Source organism: Rhinolophus sinicus, chromosome 1 (genome assembly GCF_057876585.1).
Source record: "Rhinolophus sinicus isolate RSI-liver-muscle chromosome 1, RSI-T2T, whole genome shotgun sequence".
Classification (NCBI taxonomy): Eukaryota; Metazoa; Chordata; class Mammalia; order Chiroptera; family Rhinolophidae; genus Rhinolophus; species Rhinolophus sinicus.
In genome coordinates, this window is record NC_142501.1 from 55,420,767 (window position 1) to 55,444,907 (window position 24,141).

General features: G+C 42.2%; 1 protein-coding gene across 36 annotated transcripts; it reads left to right on the forward strand.

Moving 5' to 3' along the window:
* The first annotated feature begins 2,854 nt into the window (after positions 1-2,854).
* PCBP2 (poly(rC) binding protein 2) lies at positions 2,855-24,114 on the forward strand. 36 transcript variants are annotated; one of them, XM_088799736.1, is made up of 16 exons: positions 2,855-3,126; positions 5,401-5,543; positions 6,124-6,147; positions 6,239-6,271; positions 6,649-6,765; positions 8,176-8,307; positions 9,381-9,508; positions 10,534-10,621; positions 12,486-12,578; positions 13,606-13,647; positions 14,879-14,951; positions 15,463-15,501; positions 16,454-16,509; positions 17,392-17,561; positions 20,154-20,479; positions 23,652-23,815. In XM_088799736.1, the coding sequence occupies exons 2-16, from the start codon at positions 5,475-5,477 to the stop codon at positions 23,708-23,710; spliced, it is 1,449 nt and encodes a 482-aa protein (XP_088655862.1). In that variant the 5' UTR covers positions 2,855-3,126; positions 5,401-5,474; the 3' UTR covers positions 23,711-23,815. The 36 variants fall into 36 exon arrangements, with proteins under 36 accessions (XP_088655862.1, XP_019580006.1, XP_019580007.1 ...); XM_019724447.3 differs by lacking the exon at positions 20,154-20,479 and having other exon boundaries at positions 9,381-9,509; positions 10,547-10,621; positions 23,652-24,114; XM_019724448.3 differs by lacking the exon at positions 20,154-20,479 and having other exon boundaries at positions 9,381-9,509; positions 10,547-10,621; positions 16,457-16,509; positions 23,652-24,114.
* The last annotated feature ends 27 nt before the right edge of the window (positions 24,115-24,141 follow it).

Here is a 24,141-nt window from a genome sequence, read left to right on the forward strand (position 1 = left end):
AGAGGATCTGGGATTCTGCCATTCTCTTCTTACTAGAAACTAAGTATAGCAAGATTTCAACACAATTGAGACTGGGAAAGGATAGGAAACCCAGGAGATCTAAAATACAAATTGACACTTTAGGTTTGGGGACTGCCAGTCATGGGATGAGTCCTTAGAATCATCTCCCTATATCAGGTTGCTTTGTGGCCCTAGATAAGTTCACTCACTTGAGCTTCATTCCCCTTCTGAGAAAGAATTTATTAATAAAATTATCAGCTATTGCTATTAGGTGCATCCAATCTTTCTCTTTCAAAGCTGGCTGCAATTGAAGGTCAGGCCAAATAGAAGCCATGTTATTGTTAGTCGATGATGATATTTTATCAACTTTTGATTTGAGTTTTGTTTTGTCCCCCTACACTAGAGCTGATTTCATGGATAGCCACTCACTTTCACTCCAGCTCTCAGAATCCCTGGGGTATAAATGACCCCACTGTAAAATCTTGAGATTAATCTGACCTTCAGCCCAAGCCTCACAGTAAGCCTTAGTTTGCTTTTTCCTGGGAGCCCTCACATTGTCTTCATTCCCTCTTTCAGTATTTGTTCTGCCCCTGCCTTTGCCAAGTGACAGATTTCTTTTTATTTCTGTCTCACATTGTTCCTAATGTCTACTTCCTCATTTGGGGATGGGGGGTGGGAACAAAGGCTTTGGTGTCCCAAAGCCTTATTTTCTACTTAATGAAGCTATCGCTCTTCAGACGACTCCACTGAATTGGGGTTGCCCAATAAAGCTTGGCTAATACTAAGACCAGAACTAACATTCAAAGGATTTGAACAAGGTTCAATAATAACCCTGTATGTGCTATCTCTTTCAATTTCTTTCTCCTTATTTTGTCTTTCTCCCTTCCAGGGCTCTTCTGTTGTTTTTTGTTGTTGTTGTTGCTTTTCGTTCAACTTTTAATGTGGAAATTTACATATATACACAAGAGTAGAGAGAGCAGTTTAATGAACTCCCATATTCCCATCACCTAGCTTCAATAATTATTAAGATTGCCAATCTCGTTCCACATATTTTTTCCAATTTTTATTATGAAAATTACTTTTTTTTGGGGGGATGGGGTGGGAAGAGGAACAAGACTTTATTGGGGATTTCCAGGACATTTTCCAAGTCAAGTTGTTGTCCTTTCAATTTTAGTTGTGGAGGGCGCAGCTCAGTTCCAGGTCCAGTTGCCGTTGTTAGTTGCAGGGGGCGCAGCCCACCATCCCTTGCGGGAGTCGAGGAATTGAACTGGCAACCTTGTGGTTGAGAGCCCACTGTCCATGTGGGAATCGAACTAGCAGCCTTCAGCATTAGGAACACAGAGCTCTAACCACCTGAGCCACTGGGCCGGCCCTGAAAATTACTTTTTAAAAGTTTAAAGAACAATACAATGATCACCCATAAACCTACCACTCATACTCAACAATTGCTAATGCTTTACCGTATTTGCTTTATTAATATGCCTATGTGAACCACTTGAAAGTCTGTTGCATACATCATGACCCTTCACCCTTAAATATTTCATCATGCACCTCTTAAATAGTATTTCTCCTACATAACCACAATTCCATTATTACACTTAAGGAAATTAATAATACTTCCTAATGTTAGCTAATATTCAGTTCATGTCTGAATTTCCTAATGGTCCCCCAAATATCTTACATAGCAATTAAAAAAAAAAACAGGATTGAAACAAGATCCACACATTGCATTTGATTATTATTGCCTTTTAAATTTGTCTTCCTTCTCCTTCATTACATTGCCTTTTTGAAGAGAGCAGGTCTTATAGAATGTCTCACATTCTGGATTTGCTGATTACCTATTTCCTTGTACTGTGATGTTTCACTTGTTACTTTATCCCTTGTAAATTTCCTATAAAGTGTAAATTAGGTCTAAAGGCTTGATGAGATCAAGATTAAACACTTTGACAAGAAATTTAAGACAATACTACATACTTCTTACTGCATCTCATCAAAGCCCACATAACGTCAAAGTTGTCCTTCTATTAGTGATGCAAAGTTTGATCATTGGGTAAGATGTTGACTACCAGATCTCTCCATTTTAAGTGATTTTTTTTTTTTTTCTGTGCAATTTGCAAATAAGCTGTATGGTGACATTTAGCACTATAATAATATCCTGTTCCCTAACAACCTTTGCTTAAAGATTTGATGATTTATGACACTTGCCTGAATCTATTTCATTTTGAGTCGCAGAATTAATGGTGATTTTCTAACCCTTTCATTCCTTTTACATTTATTAGATAGAACTCTTAAGAGTTTTCCCTTATCGACTACGAATGAACTGCAGTTCTTCCTAAAAAGAGGGTGAATGCTTAATTCTTTCCTTTTAATTACCAATTTTCAGAGTAAGGAGTTGGTGTAAAAGTTCCCTCCAAAGTGGCAAATTAGATTTTCCTGTTTCTTTTTTTGAGTATCACTACAGGTTCTGGGTTTCTCCTGTCTCTTCTCACTCTGTCCTCACTCATCCCTTTTTCCCTCTTGTCTCCTTTATCCCTCGTCTCCTTTATCCATGGCGACTGCCAACTCTCTCTGCACTTACGCCTGGGCTTTCCAACCAGCCCACTAGAGGCCACTAGTTTCCTCCCTGCCCCCATGCTGCCGCTCTATCATAGACTTCGCCATCTGCCACCAGCTGCTGTCTCGCTGGTGCCGGCGCTGTCCGTGGAGCCGCTCTAGGCTATTGGGAGGCCGTCCGCTTAGCGTGAGGAAGGTTTGGACAACGCAGTCGCCTCGCCGGCCCCCGGGGCGTTTAGCGCTTCCGGGGTCGGAGGGTGCGCGGGGTTGAAAGCAGGCCGCTCCGCCCCGTCCCCCTCCCAGACCAGCAGAGGCAGCAGCCGGAGCAGCCGCAGCCTGCGCCCTCTCCCGCCCGCCCGCCCTCCGCCCGCCCGCCCGCCCTCCGCCGCCCTCCACCCGCCCCGGGGTCTCTTTCCCCCTTCCTCCTCCTCCTCCTCCACCCCCCCTTCCTCCTCCGCCCGCCCGCGGGGCCCCCCTCGCCTTCCCGCCCGCCCCTATTGTTCCGCCCCCGGCCTCCCGCCCTTCCCCTTCCCGCCCGCTCCCCTTTTCCCCTCAGTCGCCTCGCGCCTGCAGGTAAGCTTCAAAATTCTCCCTCCGCCCTTGGTTATAGCTCCATCTCCACTCTTGCCATCTTTCTTAGCAGGCTCCGGTCCTCGTCACGAGCCCCGGCCTCGCGTAGTCTCGCGTGAGCGTCTACCCCCTCACTCTGCCTGGACGGCCATTCACGCGAGGCCCTGGCTGTAGAGCGGCCTAGTAGGCCTCGCGCAAGGCCTCCCCCCTCCCCCCGCCCTTTCCCGGTGGCGGCTGCGCAGGAGTTAAAGAGGGCGCGCGCGCGGTGTGGGGGGGCAGCGGTGGATTTGTTGGTTGAGGGGGGTTGGGGGAGGCGATGGCCGGCTTGTTGGCCGGGCGGGTGAGCGCGGCTCCCCGCGGGGGTCAGGCGCTGGCGCAGCCACTCGAGGAGGCGCTACTAGTCCGGCCCCTCCCCCTGGATCGCAGCGCCCCCCCCCGTCCGAACCGTTTTTTTCCTTTAATAGTCGAGGGATGGGGGGGGGGGGCATTATTTAAGTGGAAAATGCTAAGATGACCGAGGGGTGGGGAGCTGCGGAGTTAAAGGGTAGACGGGCTCCCAGTTAGAGTTATTCAGAACGTTCTCTCGGGGTAACGAATTTTGAAATTACAAAATGCCTGCCGATATAGACTCAGAGCTATTAATAGGAGAAGGGGTAATGGACTGCAGGATTAACAGCTGGATTCCTGGGGTTGGGTACATTGACAAGTCAGGAGAGAAATCGGACAGGGATCTCTTGAATGATTTTGAGTTAGAAATGGCTTCAAATAGGTTTTCTGTTTTCTTGCCATTTCAAACTTTAGTTATTGTGATATTTGGGTAGGGATAAGGAATTTAACTGCCAGTTTGTTACCATGTTAAAAAGAAAAGTTACTCTTACAGACCTAACTCTGTCCCATCTTCCCCCCCTCCCCCAAGCACTATTGTTTTTCCATGATTGAAAAGTGTTGGATTCTGGGATTTTGTCAGCAATTAATTATTTTGAAAATGGGGCAGAGGGACGCTTTGGGGGTGCAGAGCTCATGTTTTAAAAAATCACACTCTCAAGGTAGTGAGGGGGCAGTTTGCCATATACAGAACGGTCTGGCAGCCACTTAAAACACTTTAAATATTTAGGGTAAGGCTTTGTGTTAGAGCAAAGTTAAAACGGTGGCTTGTTTTTTGAAGGGGGAAAACTAGCTGTAAGAGAGAGATCATTGTTGAGTTTTGAAGGGATGGATGCTAACTAAAATTTCCAAGAAATTTAACCACTTTGGAGAGATTTTTTAAAAAAACTACCTCTGTTAAGTCCTAAAAAGGTATTGGAGGCAAAGGTATATCCAAAAGCAAATTCTCTTCACATAATCAGTGTTCTAAAGCAGAAATGTGAAATTGTTTCAGAAGATAAGTGGGGAAAGTGCCTCCTTCCTAGGAAAGGCTCATTACTGTTGTTGCTTAAAAGAACTACACGATAAGTTTTTAGCAATACCCGTTTTATTCTGATTGTTTTCTTTGGAAGAAAATTTAAGAGACTTGAATAAAGACTGGTAACAAAGGTTAATTAATAACACAGAAGCAAAGAAAATGTTCAAATATGAGTGACTATCAAGTTGGGTTGGGAGAAGGGGTAGGAGAAAGGACTTAAGTTGTGCTTAATGTATTGAGTTATTTCTTAAAGGGGAATATGGAACCCCAGCCTCCATGGAAGACATTTCAGATAATGCCTTTTTCAATGAGATTGTTGATTCAAATCTTTTAAAAATTATTTGGTGTCATCTTATCAACAGATAAAATTTTAATGTGAGATACATCTCAATTTCTTTACCTAGAAATTGTTACCAGTAAGAAAATTACATGTGTACTCTCTAGTTTTCAGTCTGAGCTGCTACCTAACGGAATCAAAAGGTCATTTGCCCTCAGTGTAGTTGGTCAGTTTGAGGTTTGTCCTTATGATTTCCAGGTGTTTCTGTATCCTGTTGAAGCTTAATTCTCCTGAAGGACAACTGGTGCACGTTCAGCAGTTCCCCTTAGAACCGTTGCCAACTGAAGGAATCTTCCTTATCCTGAGAGTCAGCAGAAAACCAACCATTAATGAGAGCAGACTGTCACCTTCCATAGTCTTTAACAGAACCTGAGCTGTTAATGGTTGTCGTTAATGCAGTTGTGCTGGATGTATACAAGCCTGCCAGCTGATAGGCTATCACTTAAGGAAGAGTCAAAAAACATTGATAATGGTGAAAATAACATTTTATTTCTCCTATTGTTTTCCCCCTCTGATTTTGGTCGTGCTTGTATTTCAGTTTTTGGCTTTCACCCCCACCAGTGACCAAAGACTTGACCACTCAAAGTCCAGCTCTCCAGAACACTGCTCGACATGGACACCGGTGTGATCGAAGGTGGATTAAACGTCACTCTCACCATCCGGCTACTTATGCATGGAAAGGTATGCACCAGCTTGGTAAATTGGGTCATAGTAACTGCTAGGGGAGGGGCCAGGAAGAGAGGGCATGGATCTTGGAGCTCATCAGATTAGCACTGTGGGGTGTCTGGCTTTAGCACTCCTCTCTAGCTGAGTAGATGAGAGTGTAGTGGGAAAATGGACAGACTTTACTGGGAAGCTCCACTGAGCAGGAAAGGCTTTACTAGAGGCTAGAGCCAAAAACTGTCTCATACCTGGATGATAAGATTTTTCTCATAGAGGTTGCTATAGCTTGTGATAGATAAGTTTCCCCTGCCCAGACAATTCTGGGAAACTTTAAGGGGAATGATATTTTTGGTACTTATAAAAATAATTTATATTTAACACAAAGGTAACACTTAAATCACTCCTGCATTGATTGGATTCCTTCAAAATTCTGTGAGAGGTTCTCTTACATTTTAAGCAAAGAAAAGAATAAGTCTGCCCACTCCCTTTCCCAATAAATCTTAGGCTTTCCATTGCTTTGGACGGTTAAAAATTCCTTCTCATGATAAGTGAACACTTCGAGTTTCCTCTTATTTGACACTAGTTTTCTCCATCGCAGGAAGTTGGCAGTATCATCGGAAAGGTAAGACAGTTTCACTTCAACTCTAATTACTAGTTAGTCAGTCTGGGTTGAAATAGTAGTTGGAACTCACTCTTGACTTTTCCTCTTACAGAAAGGAGAATCAGTTAAGAAGATGCGCGAGGAGGTGAGTTATTGGGGGGGCGGGGTTTAGGGACTGTTACCTTGGGAAGTTAGAAACTTAAAACAAGCAAAAATTCTGTTTAATGAGGGATTAGAAAGGGGAAGGTCTCAATAGAAGCTGTTATTTTTCTGGCTTGATTATTTGTAGTGACGGTATGCTGGGAAATGTAGTTCTAGCAAGTCTCCATTCAAGACTTTAGGCAACTTCTGTAGTCTGTGTTTGAGGATAAACACAGAGCAGTATTTGAAATGATGCTGACTTGCCTTGTGTCAGGATCGCGTATGGAGGCAGCTCCTGGCCCATCTTTATTTAGCAGGGTCTGTACTGCGTATGCTCAGCTCTTTTGTCTGTTTAACCTCTTGGTTCTGTTTCCTATCCAGAGTGGTGCACGTATCAACATCTCAGAAGGGAATTGTCCTGAGAGAATTATCACTTTGGCTGGACCCACTAATGCCATCTTCAAAGCCTTTGCTATGATCATTGACAAACTGGAAGAGGTTTGTTGTTCTCCCTCCTCCCTCAGTTACAAAATAAGTCACTTGACTACTAAAACGTAGTTTGACAATACCAGGGACTCAATGTAAAAAATTTGTGTGAAAAACCAGTATCTTTTATTTTTATTTCTTGATCAACAGTTTTGAAAGGTATGTCACCATTGCATTGGTAAACTTTATGGCCTCAATTCATAGTTAGTGAACTAAATTAATGTGTTTTTGTTAGGGGCCCTGCTGAATCCTAATATACCCCATAAATAACAGATATCTTCAATTTGCGTGCAGTTATATTTTTAAAAAAATCAATCTGATAATTTTCTTTTGGAGCTATACATATAAGGAGGGAATATGTTTTAAAGGTTATCAGAAGCAAAATATCAATTTTAGGCTTTTTGGCAGAAGGAAGTTTTTGCTGTTCACTAGGCCACCTTTGTTTTCAGATGCTGAACAACCACTGCCCTAGGTCTGTCTGCCTCCTCCTATCCCTCCTGCAGTGGTGCTGATTGCTAATCGTGCAATTGATACCACAGCAGAGGAGAGCTTCTGGCCGCTGCTTGCTTGGTGGTTGGATACTTAGTGGTGCCTGAAATCTTACCCTTGCCAAGATCAGAAATGTTACCTTTTGACCTACAAGACCCTGCTTATCCAGAATTTGTGGCTTAAAAAACATTCAGAAATGTTTCATACTTCAACCACATAGGAAACATGTCCTTCACTTTAGGGTTTATGTGTAAATGGTTCCCAGGTCTTGCTCCTCTATAGCGATTAGGCTGAGAAGTGATAATTTAAACCATTAATCTTAGAAGGCTAAATTTAGGTTGAAAGCATGACTTTTTTGGGTGTGGCATATTGTTGATGGGAAAGATTATGGGCTTTGCAGCCAATACAGTTTTATATTTTCCAATCTACAGCTTTTTAAATATTGGGGCAAGTACTCAACCTCAATTTTGTTATCTATACAATGGTAATACTACCAAGAAATTAAAACAGTGATATATAGAAGTGTAATACGTAGTCTTTCTAGCTTTCTAAGAACATAGAATTGGTTATTTGAATTTGGGGTTGCATTGTTTCATCTTTCTCAGTTTATTTAATTTTTACCTCAGTGTTTTATTTTGCCCATTCAACTCTTAATTTTCAAACTAATGATTGTTTTTCTCCCTCTACCAAGAGCATTCTCCCCAGGGTGAATAAAAAAATATATAGGACTAATTTTGAGGCAGTTTGTAGGCATTTTTATCTTTTCAGAAATAGTTGCGGGTGGGAGGGGCATTTTGGGGCATTTGTTGATGGTGGATCGTGATATAGTATGTCTCTGTTAAGGATAAGTGGTTCTTTCATGGCAGTTATTGGTTCCCAGGGATTTGCTTAAAACTTGTGTGTTCTGGTGGTGTGACGAATTTCTTTTTGTAGGATATCAGCAGCTCTATGACCAATAGCACAGCTGCCAGTAGACCCCCAGTCACCCTAAGGCTGGTGGTCCCTGCTAGTCAGTGTGGCTCTCTCATTGGGAAAGGTGGTTGCAAGATCAAGGAAATAAGAGAGGTTAGTAACTTTTGTGATCCTTTTTGAAACGTTAATTATTCTATTAGGTTGGTGCAAAAGTAATTGCTGTTTAAAAGGTTAAAAATAATTGCAAAAACTGCAGTTACTTTTGCACCAACCTAATAAATGTGGCTTCCTCTATTAGCTCTTGGTATAGCTATGAAAAGTTAGTATTTGTTGAGGTGAAGATTTTTATTAAAGTAACAGTCCTAGAAGATTACAGTTTGTATTGAGATGGAAAGTATTGTACAATTGATATATTTTTTTTCCTTTACAATTCATATATTTTAACAACAATAAATCAGACTGAGAAAGTTAACCAGAATTGTATATGATCTGTTTTTTTTTTATTATTATTAATTGGACAACTTTTCCATGAGGCTACATAATTTTTCACGTTAAAGAGATCACAATCTGATATATAAAGTAGCAGATATTTCCATTGGCCAAATTCCTAAATAGCAAGGGGGAAATGGGAAGGTATATTGGGATGTAGTTGTTATCCTGCCCTCATTTAAATTGTGGAAGTTAGTTACATTGAATATGGAAGCTTTTGACAATCTGGGAGTTCCTGAATTGGATGTTGGACTGAAATTTGACTCCTGCAGGAAAATGAGTTGGAGATTTTCAGAGACTATTGTACATGCCATGAGAGCAGGGATTTTGGTTTTGTTCATCGATGTATTCCAAGTATCTGGGATGGTACCTGGCACATAGAATGGGCTTAATATAAATGCTGAATACGAGAATGAAAGATAGGTGGTATTTGTGGGGATTTTGTTTGATGGCTCATAAAGCAAACAGTAGCTGAGTGCAAACTATCTAGAAGTACCCTTTTATTGAGAGCAGAATAAATTTAGGCTGTTATTCAGGCTTATTCTTGGCTTTCTAAGGCTAATTTATAACTGTGATTAAACAGTCCTATCTGGAATGAAAGCAGGATAAAAAGGGTAAGGTAGGATGTGGGATAAGTGTCTATTGAGCTTTAGACTCTAAAGTTGCTACTGGGAGGAATGGGAAGAGTAAGTATGAGCTGTTTTTCTCTGATTTTTTAATTTCTTTTTACCCCAAAGAGTACAGGGGCTCAGGTCCAGGTGGCAGGGGATATGCTCCCCAACTCAACTGAGCGGGCCATCACTATTGCTGGCATTCCGCAATCCATCATTGAGTGTGTGAAACAGATCTGCGTGGTCATGTTGGAGGTAAGCCCTCAGGCTCATGCTGAGAATGGGGGGAGGGGGAGTCTAGGGGAGACAGACTGATCTATATTTAGTAAGACTAGAATTAGGTGGCCCTATTAGAAGCCTCCAATGGGGGTGGGGAAAAGGTTTCCTGAGTTCATATTTTCCTTTCCCCGGCTTTGACTTGTCTTAGAGTTTGTGCAAAAATAGAAACTGTTAAGCAGCGGTGATCTTTTGGGCTATAGCAATTCTAGTGGAGTTGGTAGGGGAAGATTTTCTCCTTGGACTGGATGGACACAAGATGTATGTATCTGGGTTCCTGACAAGTTAAGTTAAATTGCCTTTTGGATTATAATATTTTGGCTACGTTCAACTTTGACACATGCTTTAAATTTCTGTGTTTTGAGGCAGGATTGTATTCAAACCGGTAGTTATATGGGGAAAAAATGGGTCCATAATGGTGTTTATGAATGACTTCTGAGGTCCTGGTATATGCTGTTTAATTAAAACAAGAATAGCAAAAGGAAATTACATTTTTTTAGAATTGTCATACGGAGTTGGTCCCATATTGGTGACAAAGGAAAGTAGAATTTCCAAGTAGAGTTTAGGAAAATATTGATTGAGCCTTTGAACTATTTATAGACAGCGTCTGCATTTTCCTAGATGTAACATTTGGGTACTTTATTTCTTGTTTTGGATTAATATCAGGCCAAAATGTAAGATCCTAAAAATAACCAACTAAAATGTACGTATGTACTAGAGGTTTTTCGTGTTTGTTAGATTTATTTGAAAACGTGGAAATGATACCTAAATTATTACAGAGGAATCTGCCTTGATGAGAATTGTTGTGAGCTGTGTAGTCCACGGACTATTTTACTGCTTTAAAGACAAATAACTGCAGATGATTTCAGATTAGATTTAGCTAGAGACGTTGGTAGGTGAGGGGATGGAAATAATAGTTTTTAATTTAACTGACCTGTGTGAGCTTAAGCCACACAGCTGAAGCAGCTTTGAAACCTTATCTCTTTTTGTTTTTTTCCCCTCTGACTCTCTCCCAGTCCCCCCCGAAGGGCGTGACCATCCCGTACCGGCCCAAGCCGTCCAGTTCTCCGGTCATCTTTGCAGGTGGTCAGGTAAGAAAATTCTTATTGCTGGGCTGGAAATGAACGAGGATTATATTTGAAATGTCGACTTTGTCAGCAGCACATCAGGCCACTCTGCATGCTTGCTGAAACCTGTACTCTGGCCATAGTTTGACCTGCTTTTAGTTTTATTTATTTTTTTTATACTGGAGAAAGCTATGAATGCCAAGCCCTTATTTAATTTTTAGCAGGCAATGGGAGTTTTGTAGGCACTCGAAGAGGTAATTTATTTGGTTATTTAAGCTGGGTTGGATTAGAAGAAAGGGTTAAATTGCCTTGGTGTCATTACTCTCCCAACCCCTACCCCATCCATGCTTTTTTGTGGGGGATAGATAGTCTTTAGAGGTCTGAATAAAGGTAGCAAAGAGTTGGACCTCTGAGGGATATTCTGGATGGTGGTCTCAAAATTGGGGGTCGGTCCAGAACTTGAGTGTCCTACAAACTTCCCCTTCCCCCCACCTCCCCTCCCCTACTCCTACCCCTTCACTCCCAAACTCCAGTGTGATGTCCCCCACGCTCTTAACCTCATAAACACTGGTTTGAACCCACATGGCATAACAAATCAGCTGGGGTAAGGGTTCAGTGTGCAAGAATGGAAGGGGGAGAGCATGTTGGGATGTGGTGCTTCTGACCTTGGGTGTTAGAGTAAGAACACCAAAGCATCCCATGGCCTCTGCTCCTCCTTCACCCACCTAAACTCTTATCCTTGGCACGTGGTTATAATGAACTTAGATTTTTATGATGAGCATTGACCCAGCACCATGGTAGTGTTACGTTTTGTTGGTTAGTATTTGGGGATTAGGTAAGTCAGTTTTTAAAATATTGGGGTTCAGGTTGGAGTAGTGACCTTCAATTTGGTAGCTGCCTAAACAAATTCATTGCTCAAAATTCCTTTTGCCATGTGGGGCTGGCCTGTTCTAAGCACAATTATTTATTCCCATCTTGTATTTAAACTGGGAAGGCGTAAACTGGAAGTCTATCTCATTCACATTCTGTTGAGTTGGTGTAAAACTGAGCAAGTTTTTGGGAACTTAGTTTGTCATATAGTTCTGAGCTTTCACAAGGAGTTAATCATGTCACAGTGTTACCTTGGGACAGTTAGTTCAGTGCCTTACTTTTAACACTAGCCTTGTACAAGCTGGTTTGGTCAAAGAGCTTTCAGTCTGGATAGGGGCAGGGTAAGCAAAGGCCCAGAGTCAGTGTAGCAAGGCTTAGCTTTAGGAGTTTTCCCTCCTCCCCAGGGACTCCAGGTTCCTGCTCTTGTGGATCCTTCCACTCCCCTTTGGGATTATAAAGAGTCCCATGCTATGCAGCAGCAATCCTTTCTATTTACAATTCTTCCTTCATTTCCCTTTCCTTCCCTCCCCTACCCACCACCCCCTTCTTACCTCTTTGCTTCCTTTTCCTTCCTCCCTCCCCTTTATTCAGTTGAAAATTATAAACCCTCTAAAAGCTTACAGCTTCTTCCCAGGAGTGGCCCTGTCATGGATTATTCCCGTGAGCCTTTTTAAATGATCCAGTTCATACTATGTCCACAGATTGACCTGTGTCGTTTATGACAAAGTGGGCTCCATAGGGGTTCATCTTAATTCTACAACTGACCAGGAGCTGGCATCAGCTCTGTTGCCCTACCCCTTTATTCTTACTGAAAATAGCCCAATTGAGCAGTGTAAAATCTGCCACTAGGTAACTTTTTTTTTTTAATTGACTGATTGCAGCTCGTTTCAAATTGTGTTGTGAGCTACTTTTTAAAGGAAAAGAAAAAATTAAACAACTTTTTTTGTGTGAATTTCATGCTGGTGACAAGGTGCCGGATTGACAGCCCTGGAGACTGAAATCCTCTATTTATCCACAGGACAGGTACAGCACAGGCAGCGACAGTGCGAGCTTTCCCCACACCACCCCGTCCATGTGCCTCAACCCTGACCTGGAGGGACCACCTCTAGAGGTGAGAGGGGATGTTCAGTCTCCAAGGCTCACTCAATCCTTCCGCCTCAGCCGAGACTGCCAACACGCGGGGGGCCAGTGGCGCTGGTGATTTTTGTGCTGTGGACACCACCTGTCCACGGGGACCTGGACTGACCCCCCCACACCTCATTTCACACAGGCCGCGTAGCCCACCAGATGGTAACACCAACTCTTCTTTTTTTTTTTCTTTTTGTTCAACCCCTCTTCCCCGTCTCCCACTCCTCCCCCATTTTCACCTTCCCACCCCTACCTGGGTGCACTTTTGGGGGTACTGGCCACTGATGTGAGCAGCCTCACATCCTTTTAACCAGCCACTCCTTCCTACCCTGCCCTTCCTGCTCCTCCTCGTCCCCCACCCCATTGCCCTGAAGACCCGACTCCCTTTTCGGGAGGTTATGGTGTGGGGGGAGGAGGGCATAGTGGGAGCTGCAAGTGCCTTTTATGGAGGGGAGGTGGGAGAAGGCAGGATTTAGAGTGCGTTCCTGTGGTCAGCTCCCTAGTATTAGGGACTCAGCCAGCTTCCAGTGCACTTAAAGTCTTTAGGCAGACGTAGAGAAAAATGAGACAGGGAAAGGGAAGTGTTTTGAAATGTGCCATGTAGGTTTGTGCAAATACAAATCATTCACATCACCATGATTAGTAAAAGGGTTGGGGTGGTTGAGGGAAGAGACCGTTTTTCTCCTAGGCTATCTTGTACACAGGGAGTAAAAAGGGGGGCTTGGTCAATCGAAGCGTTGCTTAATCTCCCCACATTTTTATTAAGAAACCGATGTGTGTTTTGCCTTTGGTTGCAGGGAACATGGCTCCCTTTATAGGCTTCCCCATATTTAAGGTTCAAAGAAGGCCAACTTGGGTCTGACTGTATTTGTGAGATACCATTTAATCTCTGGCCTCACCATTCTTTAGTTCAACTCTGGCTTCCTGGCTAGTTGAAATCTGTCTTTTTCCCCCACTGGGTGGCTGTCCGTGATTGGTTTTTAATAGGAACTGTTTTCCTCCTTTTGTAGGCCTATACCATTCAAGGACAGTATGCCATTCCACAGCCAGATGTAAGTTTTGTTTTCGCTTCTTGTTTTGAAAAGCTCCCTCTCCCATCCAAAATTGTCTCTCTTTTCTTCCGTGTAGGCAGAAGTGAGTTGGGTCTTAAACATTTGCAATATTAAATTGTTTTCCTGACAAGGTGAATCCCTATTTCAGCCCTTAAGTAATGTTCAACCAGGGCATAGAAACACTTTATTTGCCTTTTGATATTTAATCCCTGGAAATTATTATTGGGCAAATTATTAGGTTCTGCTTTTCCCCCATGTTCCAGATTACTCTAAAAGTGTTTCCTGGTGTTCTGTCATTTGTCGTCTTGCACAGCTTGACAGTGGACTGTGCATCTCTGCATGGGATCCTTTCATTGAGGGAGTGGGAGGTGGTTTGCCCTTGGGTGCTATTTCTCAATTTGAGGTGACAATTTAAAAAGCATCTGGAGGGGTGGGAAAGGGGCTTATTTATACAGGGAGGGATAGGAAGCTGAATATTTGGGAATTCAACTCAATAAAACCTTCCTTGCCACTAAAAACTCATTTAAAAAGTGCTGCTTTTCAGACTTTTAAGGGCATTTCTTTCTGTACTTTTCCTCTATCCTTACTAATCCTTTCAGGTGCTGAGCATTAGACTGGGGAAGTTGAGTTTGGCTCTGGGTTAGTGGTAGGCCCCAGGAAGGGAAGTACACTTGAAGAGGAATTGTTTTACAATAGCCAAAATAATTTACAGAAATGAAGAAAAATAGCTGTGGAAGCTAGTGGTGGGGGAGGGGCTAAACCCTGTTTGGTTTCATCTTAATCTCTCTCCTCCTCGAAGTCTCCCTGCCCCCTCATCTCCTTCCCTCCTCCCAGTACTGACAGAACCCTGCATGGTGTTTTTTTCCCCTAGCACCACTGCACAGTTTGTTTACCTAGCCTGTCTGTGCTTGTCCCTGGGGCAACTGTTGCAATGGCTGCAAACACCTTCATTAAATAGCCCACAAGGGGTTGGTTGTCGGGCAGGTGCTGCTGCTTTTTTTCCCCACACACCCAAAATGCATTCATTCTCTTGTACTGGTTCCTGTTCTAACCCTTCATATTCTGCCCATCCCCAGGATTTCGATATATAAACCCCATCCTTATGCTCTGTTGTAGTTTGAGTAGTAGTCAACTTGAGGGATCAGGAGCTCTGCATTTTCAAATTTGAATGTGCTTGAGCCCTGGCTCTGTTACTCTTCTAATGCCAACCTCTCCTGTTTCCTCCCTGCAGTTGACCAAGCTGCACCAGTTGGCAATGCAACAGTCTCATTTTCCCATGACGCATGGCAACACCGGATTCAGTGGTATGGACACCTCAGTGTTTATTTCTGTAAGGTGTAGTGCAAGAGAGAGGCCAGCCCCAAGGTCTCGGTTTGACATCTGTTTAAAACAAACTTCGTTACCCAGCATCCTGCTGATTTAAACTTGCCTATCTTCTGTGGCTAAATCAAAGGAGGTAATGTGTTTAACTTGGTTTTCATTTGGGGTGAGTTATTCTAAAAAAAAAAAAAAAAAGGCCCTGGAAGGTTTGGGGTGAGGTCTGGGGATGCTTGTCAGGCAAAGGGTAGGCTGATACTTCTTGTAAGCCATCCTTACTGCTGCCCCTTTGATCTGATTGGCACCCCCTTTCTCTCCACCAGCTGTTCACAGACCTGGGTAGAGACAATCCATTTGTGCCAAATTGTGTAGTGTTTTTTGTTTTTGTTTTTTTGTTTTTTGTTTTGTTTTGGGCTTTTTTTTTTCTGTATAAGGAATAACTTGTCCGATAGGGTTAGGATGAGACCACCAAACTCATTTTCACTTGTATCTTAACAGGCATTGAATCCAGCTCTCCAGAGGTGAAAGGCTATTGGGGTAATGATTAAAAAAAAAAATCTGTAGTATTCTACTGTTATATTAATAAACTGGTGGGAGTCTTGTTTCACTGCCCATGACATACCAGCAACATGCACATGGCAGAAAGAAGCTGAGAGAGCAGAAGGGTGGGCCTGGTGCCCCTGAGGGTCGCTTGATGGATCTGGCCAGCCCCCTTCTAAAAGTGTGGAGTTCAGCAGCCACAGCTGAGCAGAACTAGCCTTAAGAGTTAGCCAGCTGGCTTGGTCCAGTCCAGTTGTCATTATAGATGGGTATGGGTGTTTGCTGATCGGATTTTTTTTCTTTTTCTTTGGAAAACGATAAAAAACAGGACAAATTAATGAGTAATTGAGCAAAAGACAGGGAATAAATCTGGAGAAATGAAGTTCCCTCACCTGCCATTTCATTCTCTCTGACCTTCAAGTGTAGGTTAGGATAGTTGGGGGTGGGGAGTGCTGTTAATCTGATACAGGTATATTTAAAGCAACTCTGCATGTGTGCCAAAAGTCCACGGTGCCCAATAACAGGCCAACAGGCATGATATTGGCACTGGTGCGAGTAAGCATCAGGTGACATAAAATTGGAACACAACAGCAGGAAATCCTAAGCAGAAAGGGGGAGAAGTGCCGAAGGACTTGGTTAGATTTTGGTCCTGTTTGAGGATACCACACTCCCTTCCCCCTTGCTTCCATCCCCTTACACCCTAATAGGCTGGGCTTTGCAGGAAATGGCATGAAATCAGCTCTTCTGAGTGTACAGAGGAACCTTTCCAGCATTATTTCTACACCCCTCTACCCCTCTTTCCTCCTTGGAGGCTTCCAAGTTAGTGATGAATCCCAACAGCCAATGCTGGGTTTCCAGTTTGTTTCCTTCTGTTAGGTTAATTAATGTGCAAATCAGTGGGGGTTTCTATGCTGTGCATTGAACTTTCTTGCTCTCTTCTGTCTTTTAGCAGGTTTGGATGCATCTGCTCAGACTACTTCTCATGAACTCACCATTCCAAATGATGTAAGTATAGTTGGGTTGCATGGGTTTTAGAGAACAGAAGTCTTAGCAGTGATGTGCCACTTTTAAGGCCTAGGGAAAGAAAATGCGGTTAGATACCAAATTACAATTTTTGTAAGTATATAGAACCCTGACTAAAAATCGATGGAGAAAAGTGATAAAACAATTGTTGAGGTATCATGAAGCAGAAAGAACCTTTTTTCCTCAAATTAGAAATTTCCATTTGCTTTTGTTTTTTTGTAGAGTCTGAAGCTTTATCCTTAAAGCAGTGATCAACATGGTAGTTAGTCACTAACCACAAGTGGCTATTTAAATTGAGAATAATAAAATCAATTCAGTTGCTCAGTCTCACTAGCCACGCTTCATGTGTTTAATAACCACATCTTATTAATGTCTGCATTATTAGACAGTGCAAATATATGACTGATTTTTTTTACTTTTTTCTCAAGGCAGAGGCATTAGAATTTAGCCAGAATTCTTATCTGTGTAGTAAAGTGGTAATCATGGTAGGATGAGTTTAGGTGTCTTTGTTGCCAGTAAAAACCAAAAGTACCTTTATTCCTAGGTTTATTATTTTCTTGGCTCTGTTTCGTTTCATCTTTGGTTTTAGTGCTCTGAGGAAATGAGATAGTGCTCCTAGGAGTCGGTCAGCGCAGTTGGCTCTGACCTGCATTGGTCAGACAGAAGACTGCAGCAAGAGTGGACAGCAATCTGTAACTCACGTTTTTTAGTCAGGAGTATTTGAGTAGTGTGTGTAAGATGCAGATAATAGTTTCCGTTGCCTGGTTCGTGGACCGAGGCTATAGGGTGGGGTGGAATGGAATTCTTGAACCTAGCCATTAAAGCTTCTGAATTTGGTGTGCCTTGTTATTTTTCTCCCTCAAGTTGATTGGCTGCATAATCGGGCGTCAGGGCGCCAAAATCAATGAGATCCGTCAGATGTCTGGGGCGCAGATCAAAATTGCGAACCCAGTGGAAGGCTCTACTGATAGGCAGGTTACCATCACTGGATCTGCTGCCAGCATTAGCCTGGCTCAATATCTAATCAATGTCAGGTAAGGGTTCCCTACCTTTTTTTTCTCCTTGATGCCAGCACAAGTAGTATATGTGTTGGGGAAAGCTACAATGTATTAAATGTGGGGTTATTTGGGGAATGGGAGGGAGCTAAGTGGAGATGGCAGGAAAAAAAAAAGTATAAATCTAGCCCTATTTTCATCCATCCTTAGTGTAGCAAAAAAAGTAACCAGATTGTAGTAAGTTTGCATGGGGTTGGGGTAGGGGGAATAGAATGTTTGAATTTGACTCTTGATGGTTTGGGGAGTAGAAAGATTGGAGCATGTCTTCAGTAGTAGGACGTGCTCTGGTTGGAGCACCCATATTGACTTAGAAACAAATGTGGGTCTCTTGCTATACATGTCATATAGACCAGTATTTCTTTCACGATTGGGTTTAGACTCCAAAGCATCCTTAATTGAAATAAGGATAATGAAATAATGTGACAGCAAGGCAGTTTCTTGGAGGCAGCCATTAGCATTTATTCTGAAAACATCCATTTTTCTCAAATTGCAAATGTGTTCCATTGTTCAGAGCTTGTGGGAAAGGGGAGGCACAGGTATTAGAATATTTCAGAAATCCCTGGTGGGTTTCGCTTTTTTCCCCACTATCTCATCCCTTAATGACTTCCTTCCTAACTTGTTTTCCTTACCCAGAGCTATCTAATATTACTACACACACAATTGTAGCTGGACTATTCACAGTCCAGTGAGCATCCTACGAGGCATTTACAGTTCTTGCTTTATCAGCACGTGTACTTAGGTCACATTCTTTATTGCTTACTAACTTTTTAACAGTGTTAGCCCACATCCCAAGGGGCTTGCTTAGCTATCCCATTTGTGTAAACTTTTGTCGTTATTTTCTCTATCATAATTATTTGGTCTTTGTTGTGCATAAAAGTTTTGAGTTCCTAAATTCTGGTACAAGGGAAAGAAATTCATAAGTATGAAGTCTGTATTGTTGTCATGCTTACATTGACTGACCAGGTATTTATTTCGTGGTCTTTATATCCCCTGGTTAAGGATTTATCAGTTCCCCAGTAGTGATTCTGACTTTTTGCCTTAAGTCTTTTTATGCCTTAGTTATTTACTAATCTTAGTGTAGAAAAGCCTTTTCTGATGTTTGAGTCTGCTTTTTTAGCTGCGACACACATCAAATTCCTAATGTTCAGAGTGAAATAGTAGTGTTTCACAGAGGCTGTTTACAAAGGTTTTATCCTCTTGTTTCTACTTGGTGAGGGTGGAGGGGATTGTTACATGATAGGAATCATGTTCTTGAAAGGTGGAAATGGTTTTCTTCTTGGGTAGGTAGGCTTGCCCTGAATATTGTCAGGTAATGTTTAAATGTATTCTTGCCTGACCCCTGTACTAGGCCAATGGCTACATTGTAAGGAAACAGAACTTCTCCACCTTTGGTTTCCTGGTTTAGTCAGTTCTTTTCAGGGTCATCCTATTTAATGAAACTGTCCAAGCTATGGATTTGGGTCAAAACTTCTTGAAGCTTCATTTTAACACCAAAGCAATGCTCTCTGCACGTTGCACAAAGCTTACTCTTCACTTTCTCATCTTGGCCCAGTTTGAATGCAAAAAACAAACTGGTTTTATTATTAATACTAGGCAAGAAAGATTTCTCTGATTTCAGTAATGGATTCTGAGCATTTCTGCTCTGATTCTGGCAATCTTGAGTTTTTTCTTTAACCTCTCCTTTATGGATTGCAACTGTCCTGGACTTAGGAAAATAAAATGGAGTCTTAAGAGGAACCTCCTTGCCTATTGGGGAGCTGCAAGTCATTATCACTGTTAGTTGGAGTTCATTGTAGGAATAGAAGCAGTCTTTTGCTTTTTGAACATGAATTGTTTTGGCAGTGCGTGAGTTTCTCTCTTCCAGGTCTGTAAGGCCTATATTACAATCAGTCAGAAAACAAAGAGCCATTTTTCCCTCACCACAACCCCTCACCAGAAATGGAGCTTCTGTAGTTCTTATCTACACTTCTGTTCTCAGCATTTTTCTTTGAAAATGCTACATTCTTTGAAGTTTGAAATTAGCCAGTTGACCTACTTTGGTCTCTTTCCCCTGTCCCAGCCTAATGTGTTGGTTAGTTTACTGTGGAGATGGAAGCAAACTTTCATATTAATTACAGAAGAGAAAAACCAATTTAAATAGTTCTGTGGGTTAACATCCCAAAGCTAAACAAGTGATAGGTGGTTGAAGCATTTGTTCCTTGTTTGGGTATCGATGAGTGCTTTCATTTTCTACTTGAAACCATTCCTTTCTGACCTCTGGGTTGGATCAGTGTGTCAGATACATGGAAGCGTGTGCTATGTGATTTTTTTTCTCAGTCTGTCAGCTTTTTCTTCACTGTAGCAGTTTCAAATAGCACTGTGGAGTGGAATTTGGCAAAATACACATTTTTAGAGGGTGGGTTACAGACTGAAAGAGAGACAGCTTGGCACAATTTGGTATTAGGTCTTCCTAATTGGCAACCAGAGGCACTTACTGATAACTGAAGCGGTTTTTGTCCTGTACTTTGTCCCTTTTGTGGTCTTCCCTTCCACCCACCCTTTTTTTTTTGTTCCTTTTTTCCTCTGTTACAGTTTAGAAAACGCTAAACCCTCCTCCCAGGCAGCCTCGGTCACGACCCCCGATCACCTCAGCATCAACCTCTCTCAACCCTCCACCCCTTCTTCTTCTTCTTCCTCCTCCACCACCACCCCCTCGCTCGTCACAGCGGGGGCCTCCGACGCACCCTCCAGCCTCCCCAACCCTCTTCCGACCGCCCCTTGTGTCTCCAGTCTGCTTGGCATGAAACCCATCCCTCTCCTGGCTCTAAATGTTGTGTCTGCTGCTAAGGGTACCGGGGCTTCAGCCGCCACCGCCACCAGCACCTCTGCCGTGCCGTGTGGAACTAACAAACTGAAAGGCGAGAAACAGAGATTCTCCCCCTACTGATGGCATAGCTTGAGGCACTCCCTCAAGTAATTCTTGGTTCCTTTTGTTTTCATTTGTTAACATTGGTGAGAACCAAACAATTGTGAGCTTGTGACATTTCCTTTTTACTATTTGGGGGGATAACAGGGTGGGGGTGGGGGCAGTGGTAACCCGTGTTTAGGTTTAGGCCATAATCAGCCGAGTGCCTGTTTCCAAGTCTGACCTGTTGAATACTTTATCTAGAGCCACAGTTCTTGCTCTTCTTATTGTTACTATTTTGTAGCTTTATTCTGCCTTGCAATATAACAATGTGTTAGGTTCTATGTTGATGAATAAAAGCTTCTCCGTTAACCTTTTTTTTTTTTTTTTTAATTTATTTAATGCTTAAGTTATCAGTGGGCCTTCTAGGCCAGATTTGTGTTTCTAGCTGTAATAAAGTTGCCACAGTAAGAACCTTAGTGGACCGTGTGCTGTGAAGGGTGAAGGGGTGGGATTGTGACCTGTGGCTTCTGGACTAGTGAGTCTAAGAGACTGGGCCTTTTTGTATCCCTGGTTAATTTTGTAGTCCTTTGTTATTCCCCACAAAGGGAAATGGGCCTGTGGCAAAGTAAATCATGAGGCTCTTCCATAATTGGCAAGAAGCTTCTTTAGTGAAGAGCAGTGTTCTCTGACTTCTTAGATCTCTTAGCTTGCCGACAGCAACAGGTAACGGGTGTCTATCCCAGGCTTGTTACCTGCTGACTGGTTACTCTAAGGGTCTTTTACAGGGCACACATACAAAGAAGTTATTTCTTTACCCAGCATGGGAGGCAAGTTGGGAAAAGTCTCAACGTTTGTCTGTATTCCTCTGAACTATCATTACCCCTCTTCCAATGACATTGGGTGAATCTTGAACAACCAACCTGTGACATTGCCTAAAAATTTGATTGGATTCTGTCCCGTCATCTTAAACCAACCCTGGTTCACTAGGACCAAGTCCCTTTACCTTTCCTTCTATTCCCTTCTTACCCTTCTGTCTCCCCACCAACCCTCTATCATGAGTAGAGAATTGGATTTGGGAGGAACCTTCACAAACAATACACTAATTTATCAGATTAAAAAAATAGAGGCCCTAGGAAAAGATCATATGGGGTGACTAGTGAGGACTAACAACTTGTGCTTTACTTTTACTCAAGTGTAATCTCCCTGAAGACTTATTTTTTCATATTTTTCTTATCTCAAGACCATAGTTCTCCATAAAAGAGTAGAAATGCTGTAGGTATAATGGCAAAAGGCCTCTGGCGGTCTTCCATTCAGTGTGAATGCATATTATATTGCCAGGGTAATGATAGTATTAATGTTCTTCCTAGAGCATTCGAGAACTGGCCTAGTTTTTTTGTCCTCATGACCTGTCCCCACATACCCTTTGGTTTATAGTGTTAAAAACAAAACAAAAAAAACAAACCTTGCTCATGAGTAGTTATCTCCTGGTGTTGTGGCCCCTCTGCCCCGGATTGGGCCTGTGAGTTAGTGTTAACACGTCCCAAATCTGCACGAAGGACTAAGAGGAGCCAACTGGAGCTCATTGTCCAGATAGGGTTTTTCTTGTTGCTCCTTCATCATGGGGCCCAGCTCTCCCTTAGTTAGGCACCTCCCCCCAACAGACTTGGGTTTATTTCATCTAATTCTTGATTAGAAGGCCTCTTTACCTAATGAGTTCTCCTTAAAAGGATTGCTGGGAAGAATCCAGATGTTTAAGGGGCTGACTTCACCACCACCACCTCCTAAGATACTTGGTGTTAATTTTTTTTAAAGGTTAACAGCCCCTGTTGTGGTCCTATCCAAAAGTCCTTAACATATTTCTGGTTAAGTTTTTCTTCTTGTTCTCTCCACACCGGTAGCCCCCTTCCAGTTCCTGCTCAGGCTGTGTATCAATTCTGGGCAGTTATTTCTGAGCTCTTTTTGGTGCACCGTCTTGCATGAACTTAATTTTTTGAGGTCATAGATCTAACCTTTCTAGCAGTTCCCTTCTTGAACCTTCCGTTCTCACCAAACTCAGGGGCTGTTGTTTTATATTACCCCAAATTGTCCCATTTTGGGGTTGGCAAGAATTACCCTCTTTAAGAATAAAAACTCCCCTTTCTGCCACGGTAAAAACACCATTTCTGACTGAAAATTAGTTTGTAGTTGAAGTACTCATTTATTTCCTGGCCCTTGTTTTTCTTCCTTCTCCTGACCAGCTTTTGGCTTTCATTGTTGTGGAAGAGATACATACATATGGGGGGGTTGTCATTCATGCTCCCTTAACTAGTTACCACAATAGGTTATGCTAGTCAATATAAAATCTTTATGAAATAAATTTATGAACTGAAACTTGTAACATTTAGTTCTATTCAAAATGGAAGCTAAGTCTTGCTGGCTACCGAGTATCAGTGAAGCAAGCCAAATGCCTACGTACCTTTCCTAAAAAGTCCAGAATTGGATTCCAGGGCTTGAAATGATCTATTTAAAACAAAGGCATTGTAGCCAGGTATGTTTAGACAGGGAATTTTAAGTCCTGAAAATTAGGTTTACAAACTATAAGGTTTAGTATAATTCTTGACCTCTACTTACTGTACTTACTGCTCCCTCTTTGATATCCCTTAGCACTTAAAACTACATTATCTCTTAATAGCTTTCACATTGATAGAGGAACCCAGGACTGTTCTAGAATAAAGGCTTTTTTTTGTTTTTTGAGCTCTCAATATTACCCTCATGAGGCTATTTTTAGATAAATGTTTCCTAAACTATTCCCTTAGTATCTTAGGAGGACCAAAAATAAGCTCAGCAGTAAAGGAACGATGCTTTTGTGTATTGTGACTAAGAGGAGACTTAAGTATGTAGTATATTTTCATGAAGTGTTTAACATCTCCCACAAAGATTCCAAAGAGCATAGTTTGAAGGATGCCCACAATTGGTAACCAAGGTGTCTTCAGTTTTCTTTGGTTCTGATGTAATTTGCCCTCAGGAAGCTTGGATTGCAGGGGTTAACAGGCTCATGGTACTGGTTAATCTAATGTCACTCTTGATATGGAAACACTGATTGTAGTCTTCTTCAGGGTTCACTATCCAGGTTGAAAGTTTCGGAGGTGAGGTTCAGCTGGGCACTTGGAAAACTAACTTGGAGTTCTTGTTTTGTGTTACAGGCTTTCTTCGGAGACGGGTGGCATGGGGAGCAGCTAGAACAATGCAGATTCATCCATAATCCCTTTCTGCTGTTCACCACCACCCATGATCCATCTGTGTAGTTTCTGAACAGTCAGCGATTCCAGGTTTTAAATAGTTTGTAAATTTTCAGTTTCTACACACACTTTATCATCCACTCGTGATTTTTTAATTAAAGCGTTTTAATTCCTTTCTTTGTTCAGCTGTTAATGCTGAGATCCATATTTAGTTTTATAAGCTTCTCCCTTTTTTTTGTTTTGTTTTTGTTTTTTTGGCTCATGAATTTTTTTTTTTCTGTTTGTCATGGAAATGTAAGAGTGGAATATTAATACATTTCAGTTTAGTTCTGTAATGTCAGGAATTTTTCAAAAAAATTAAAAGATGGACTGGAGCTTTTTCTTTGTGAATAGAAACTGGATGCCACAGTGATTCATGTGGGTTTTATTCCTGTTGTCTTGCTGTTGTTTTTTG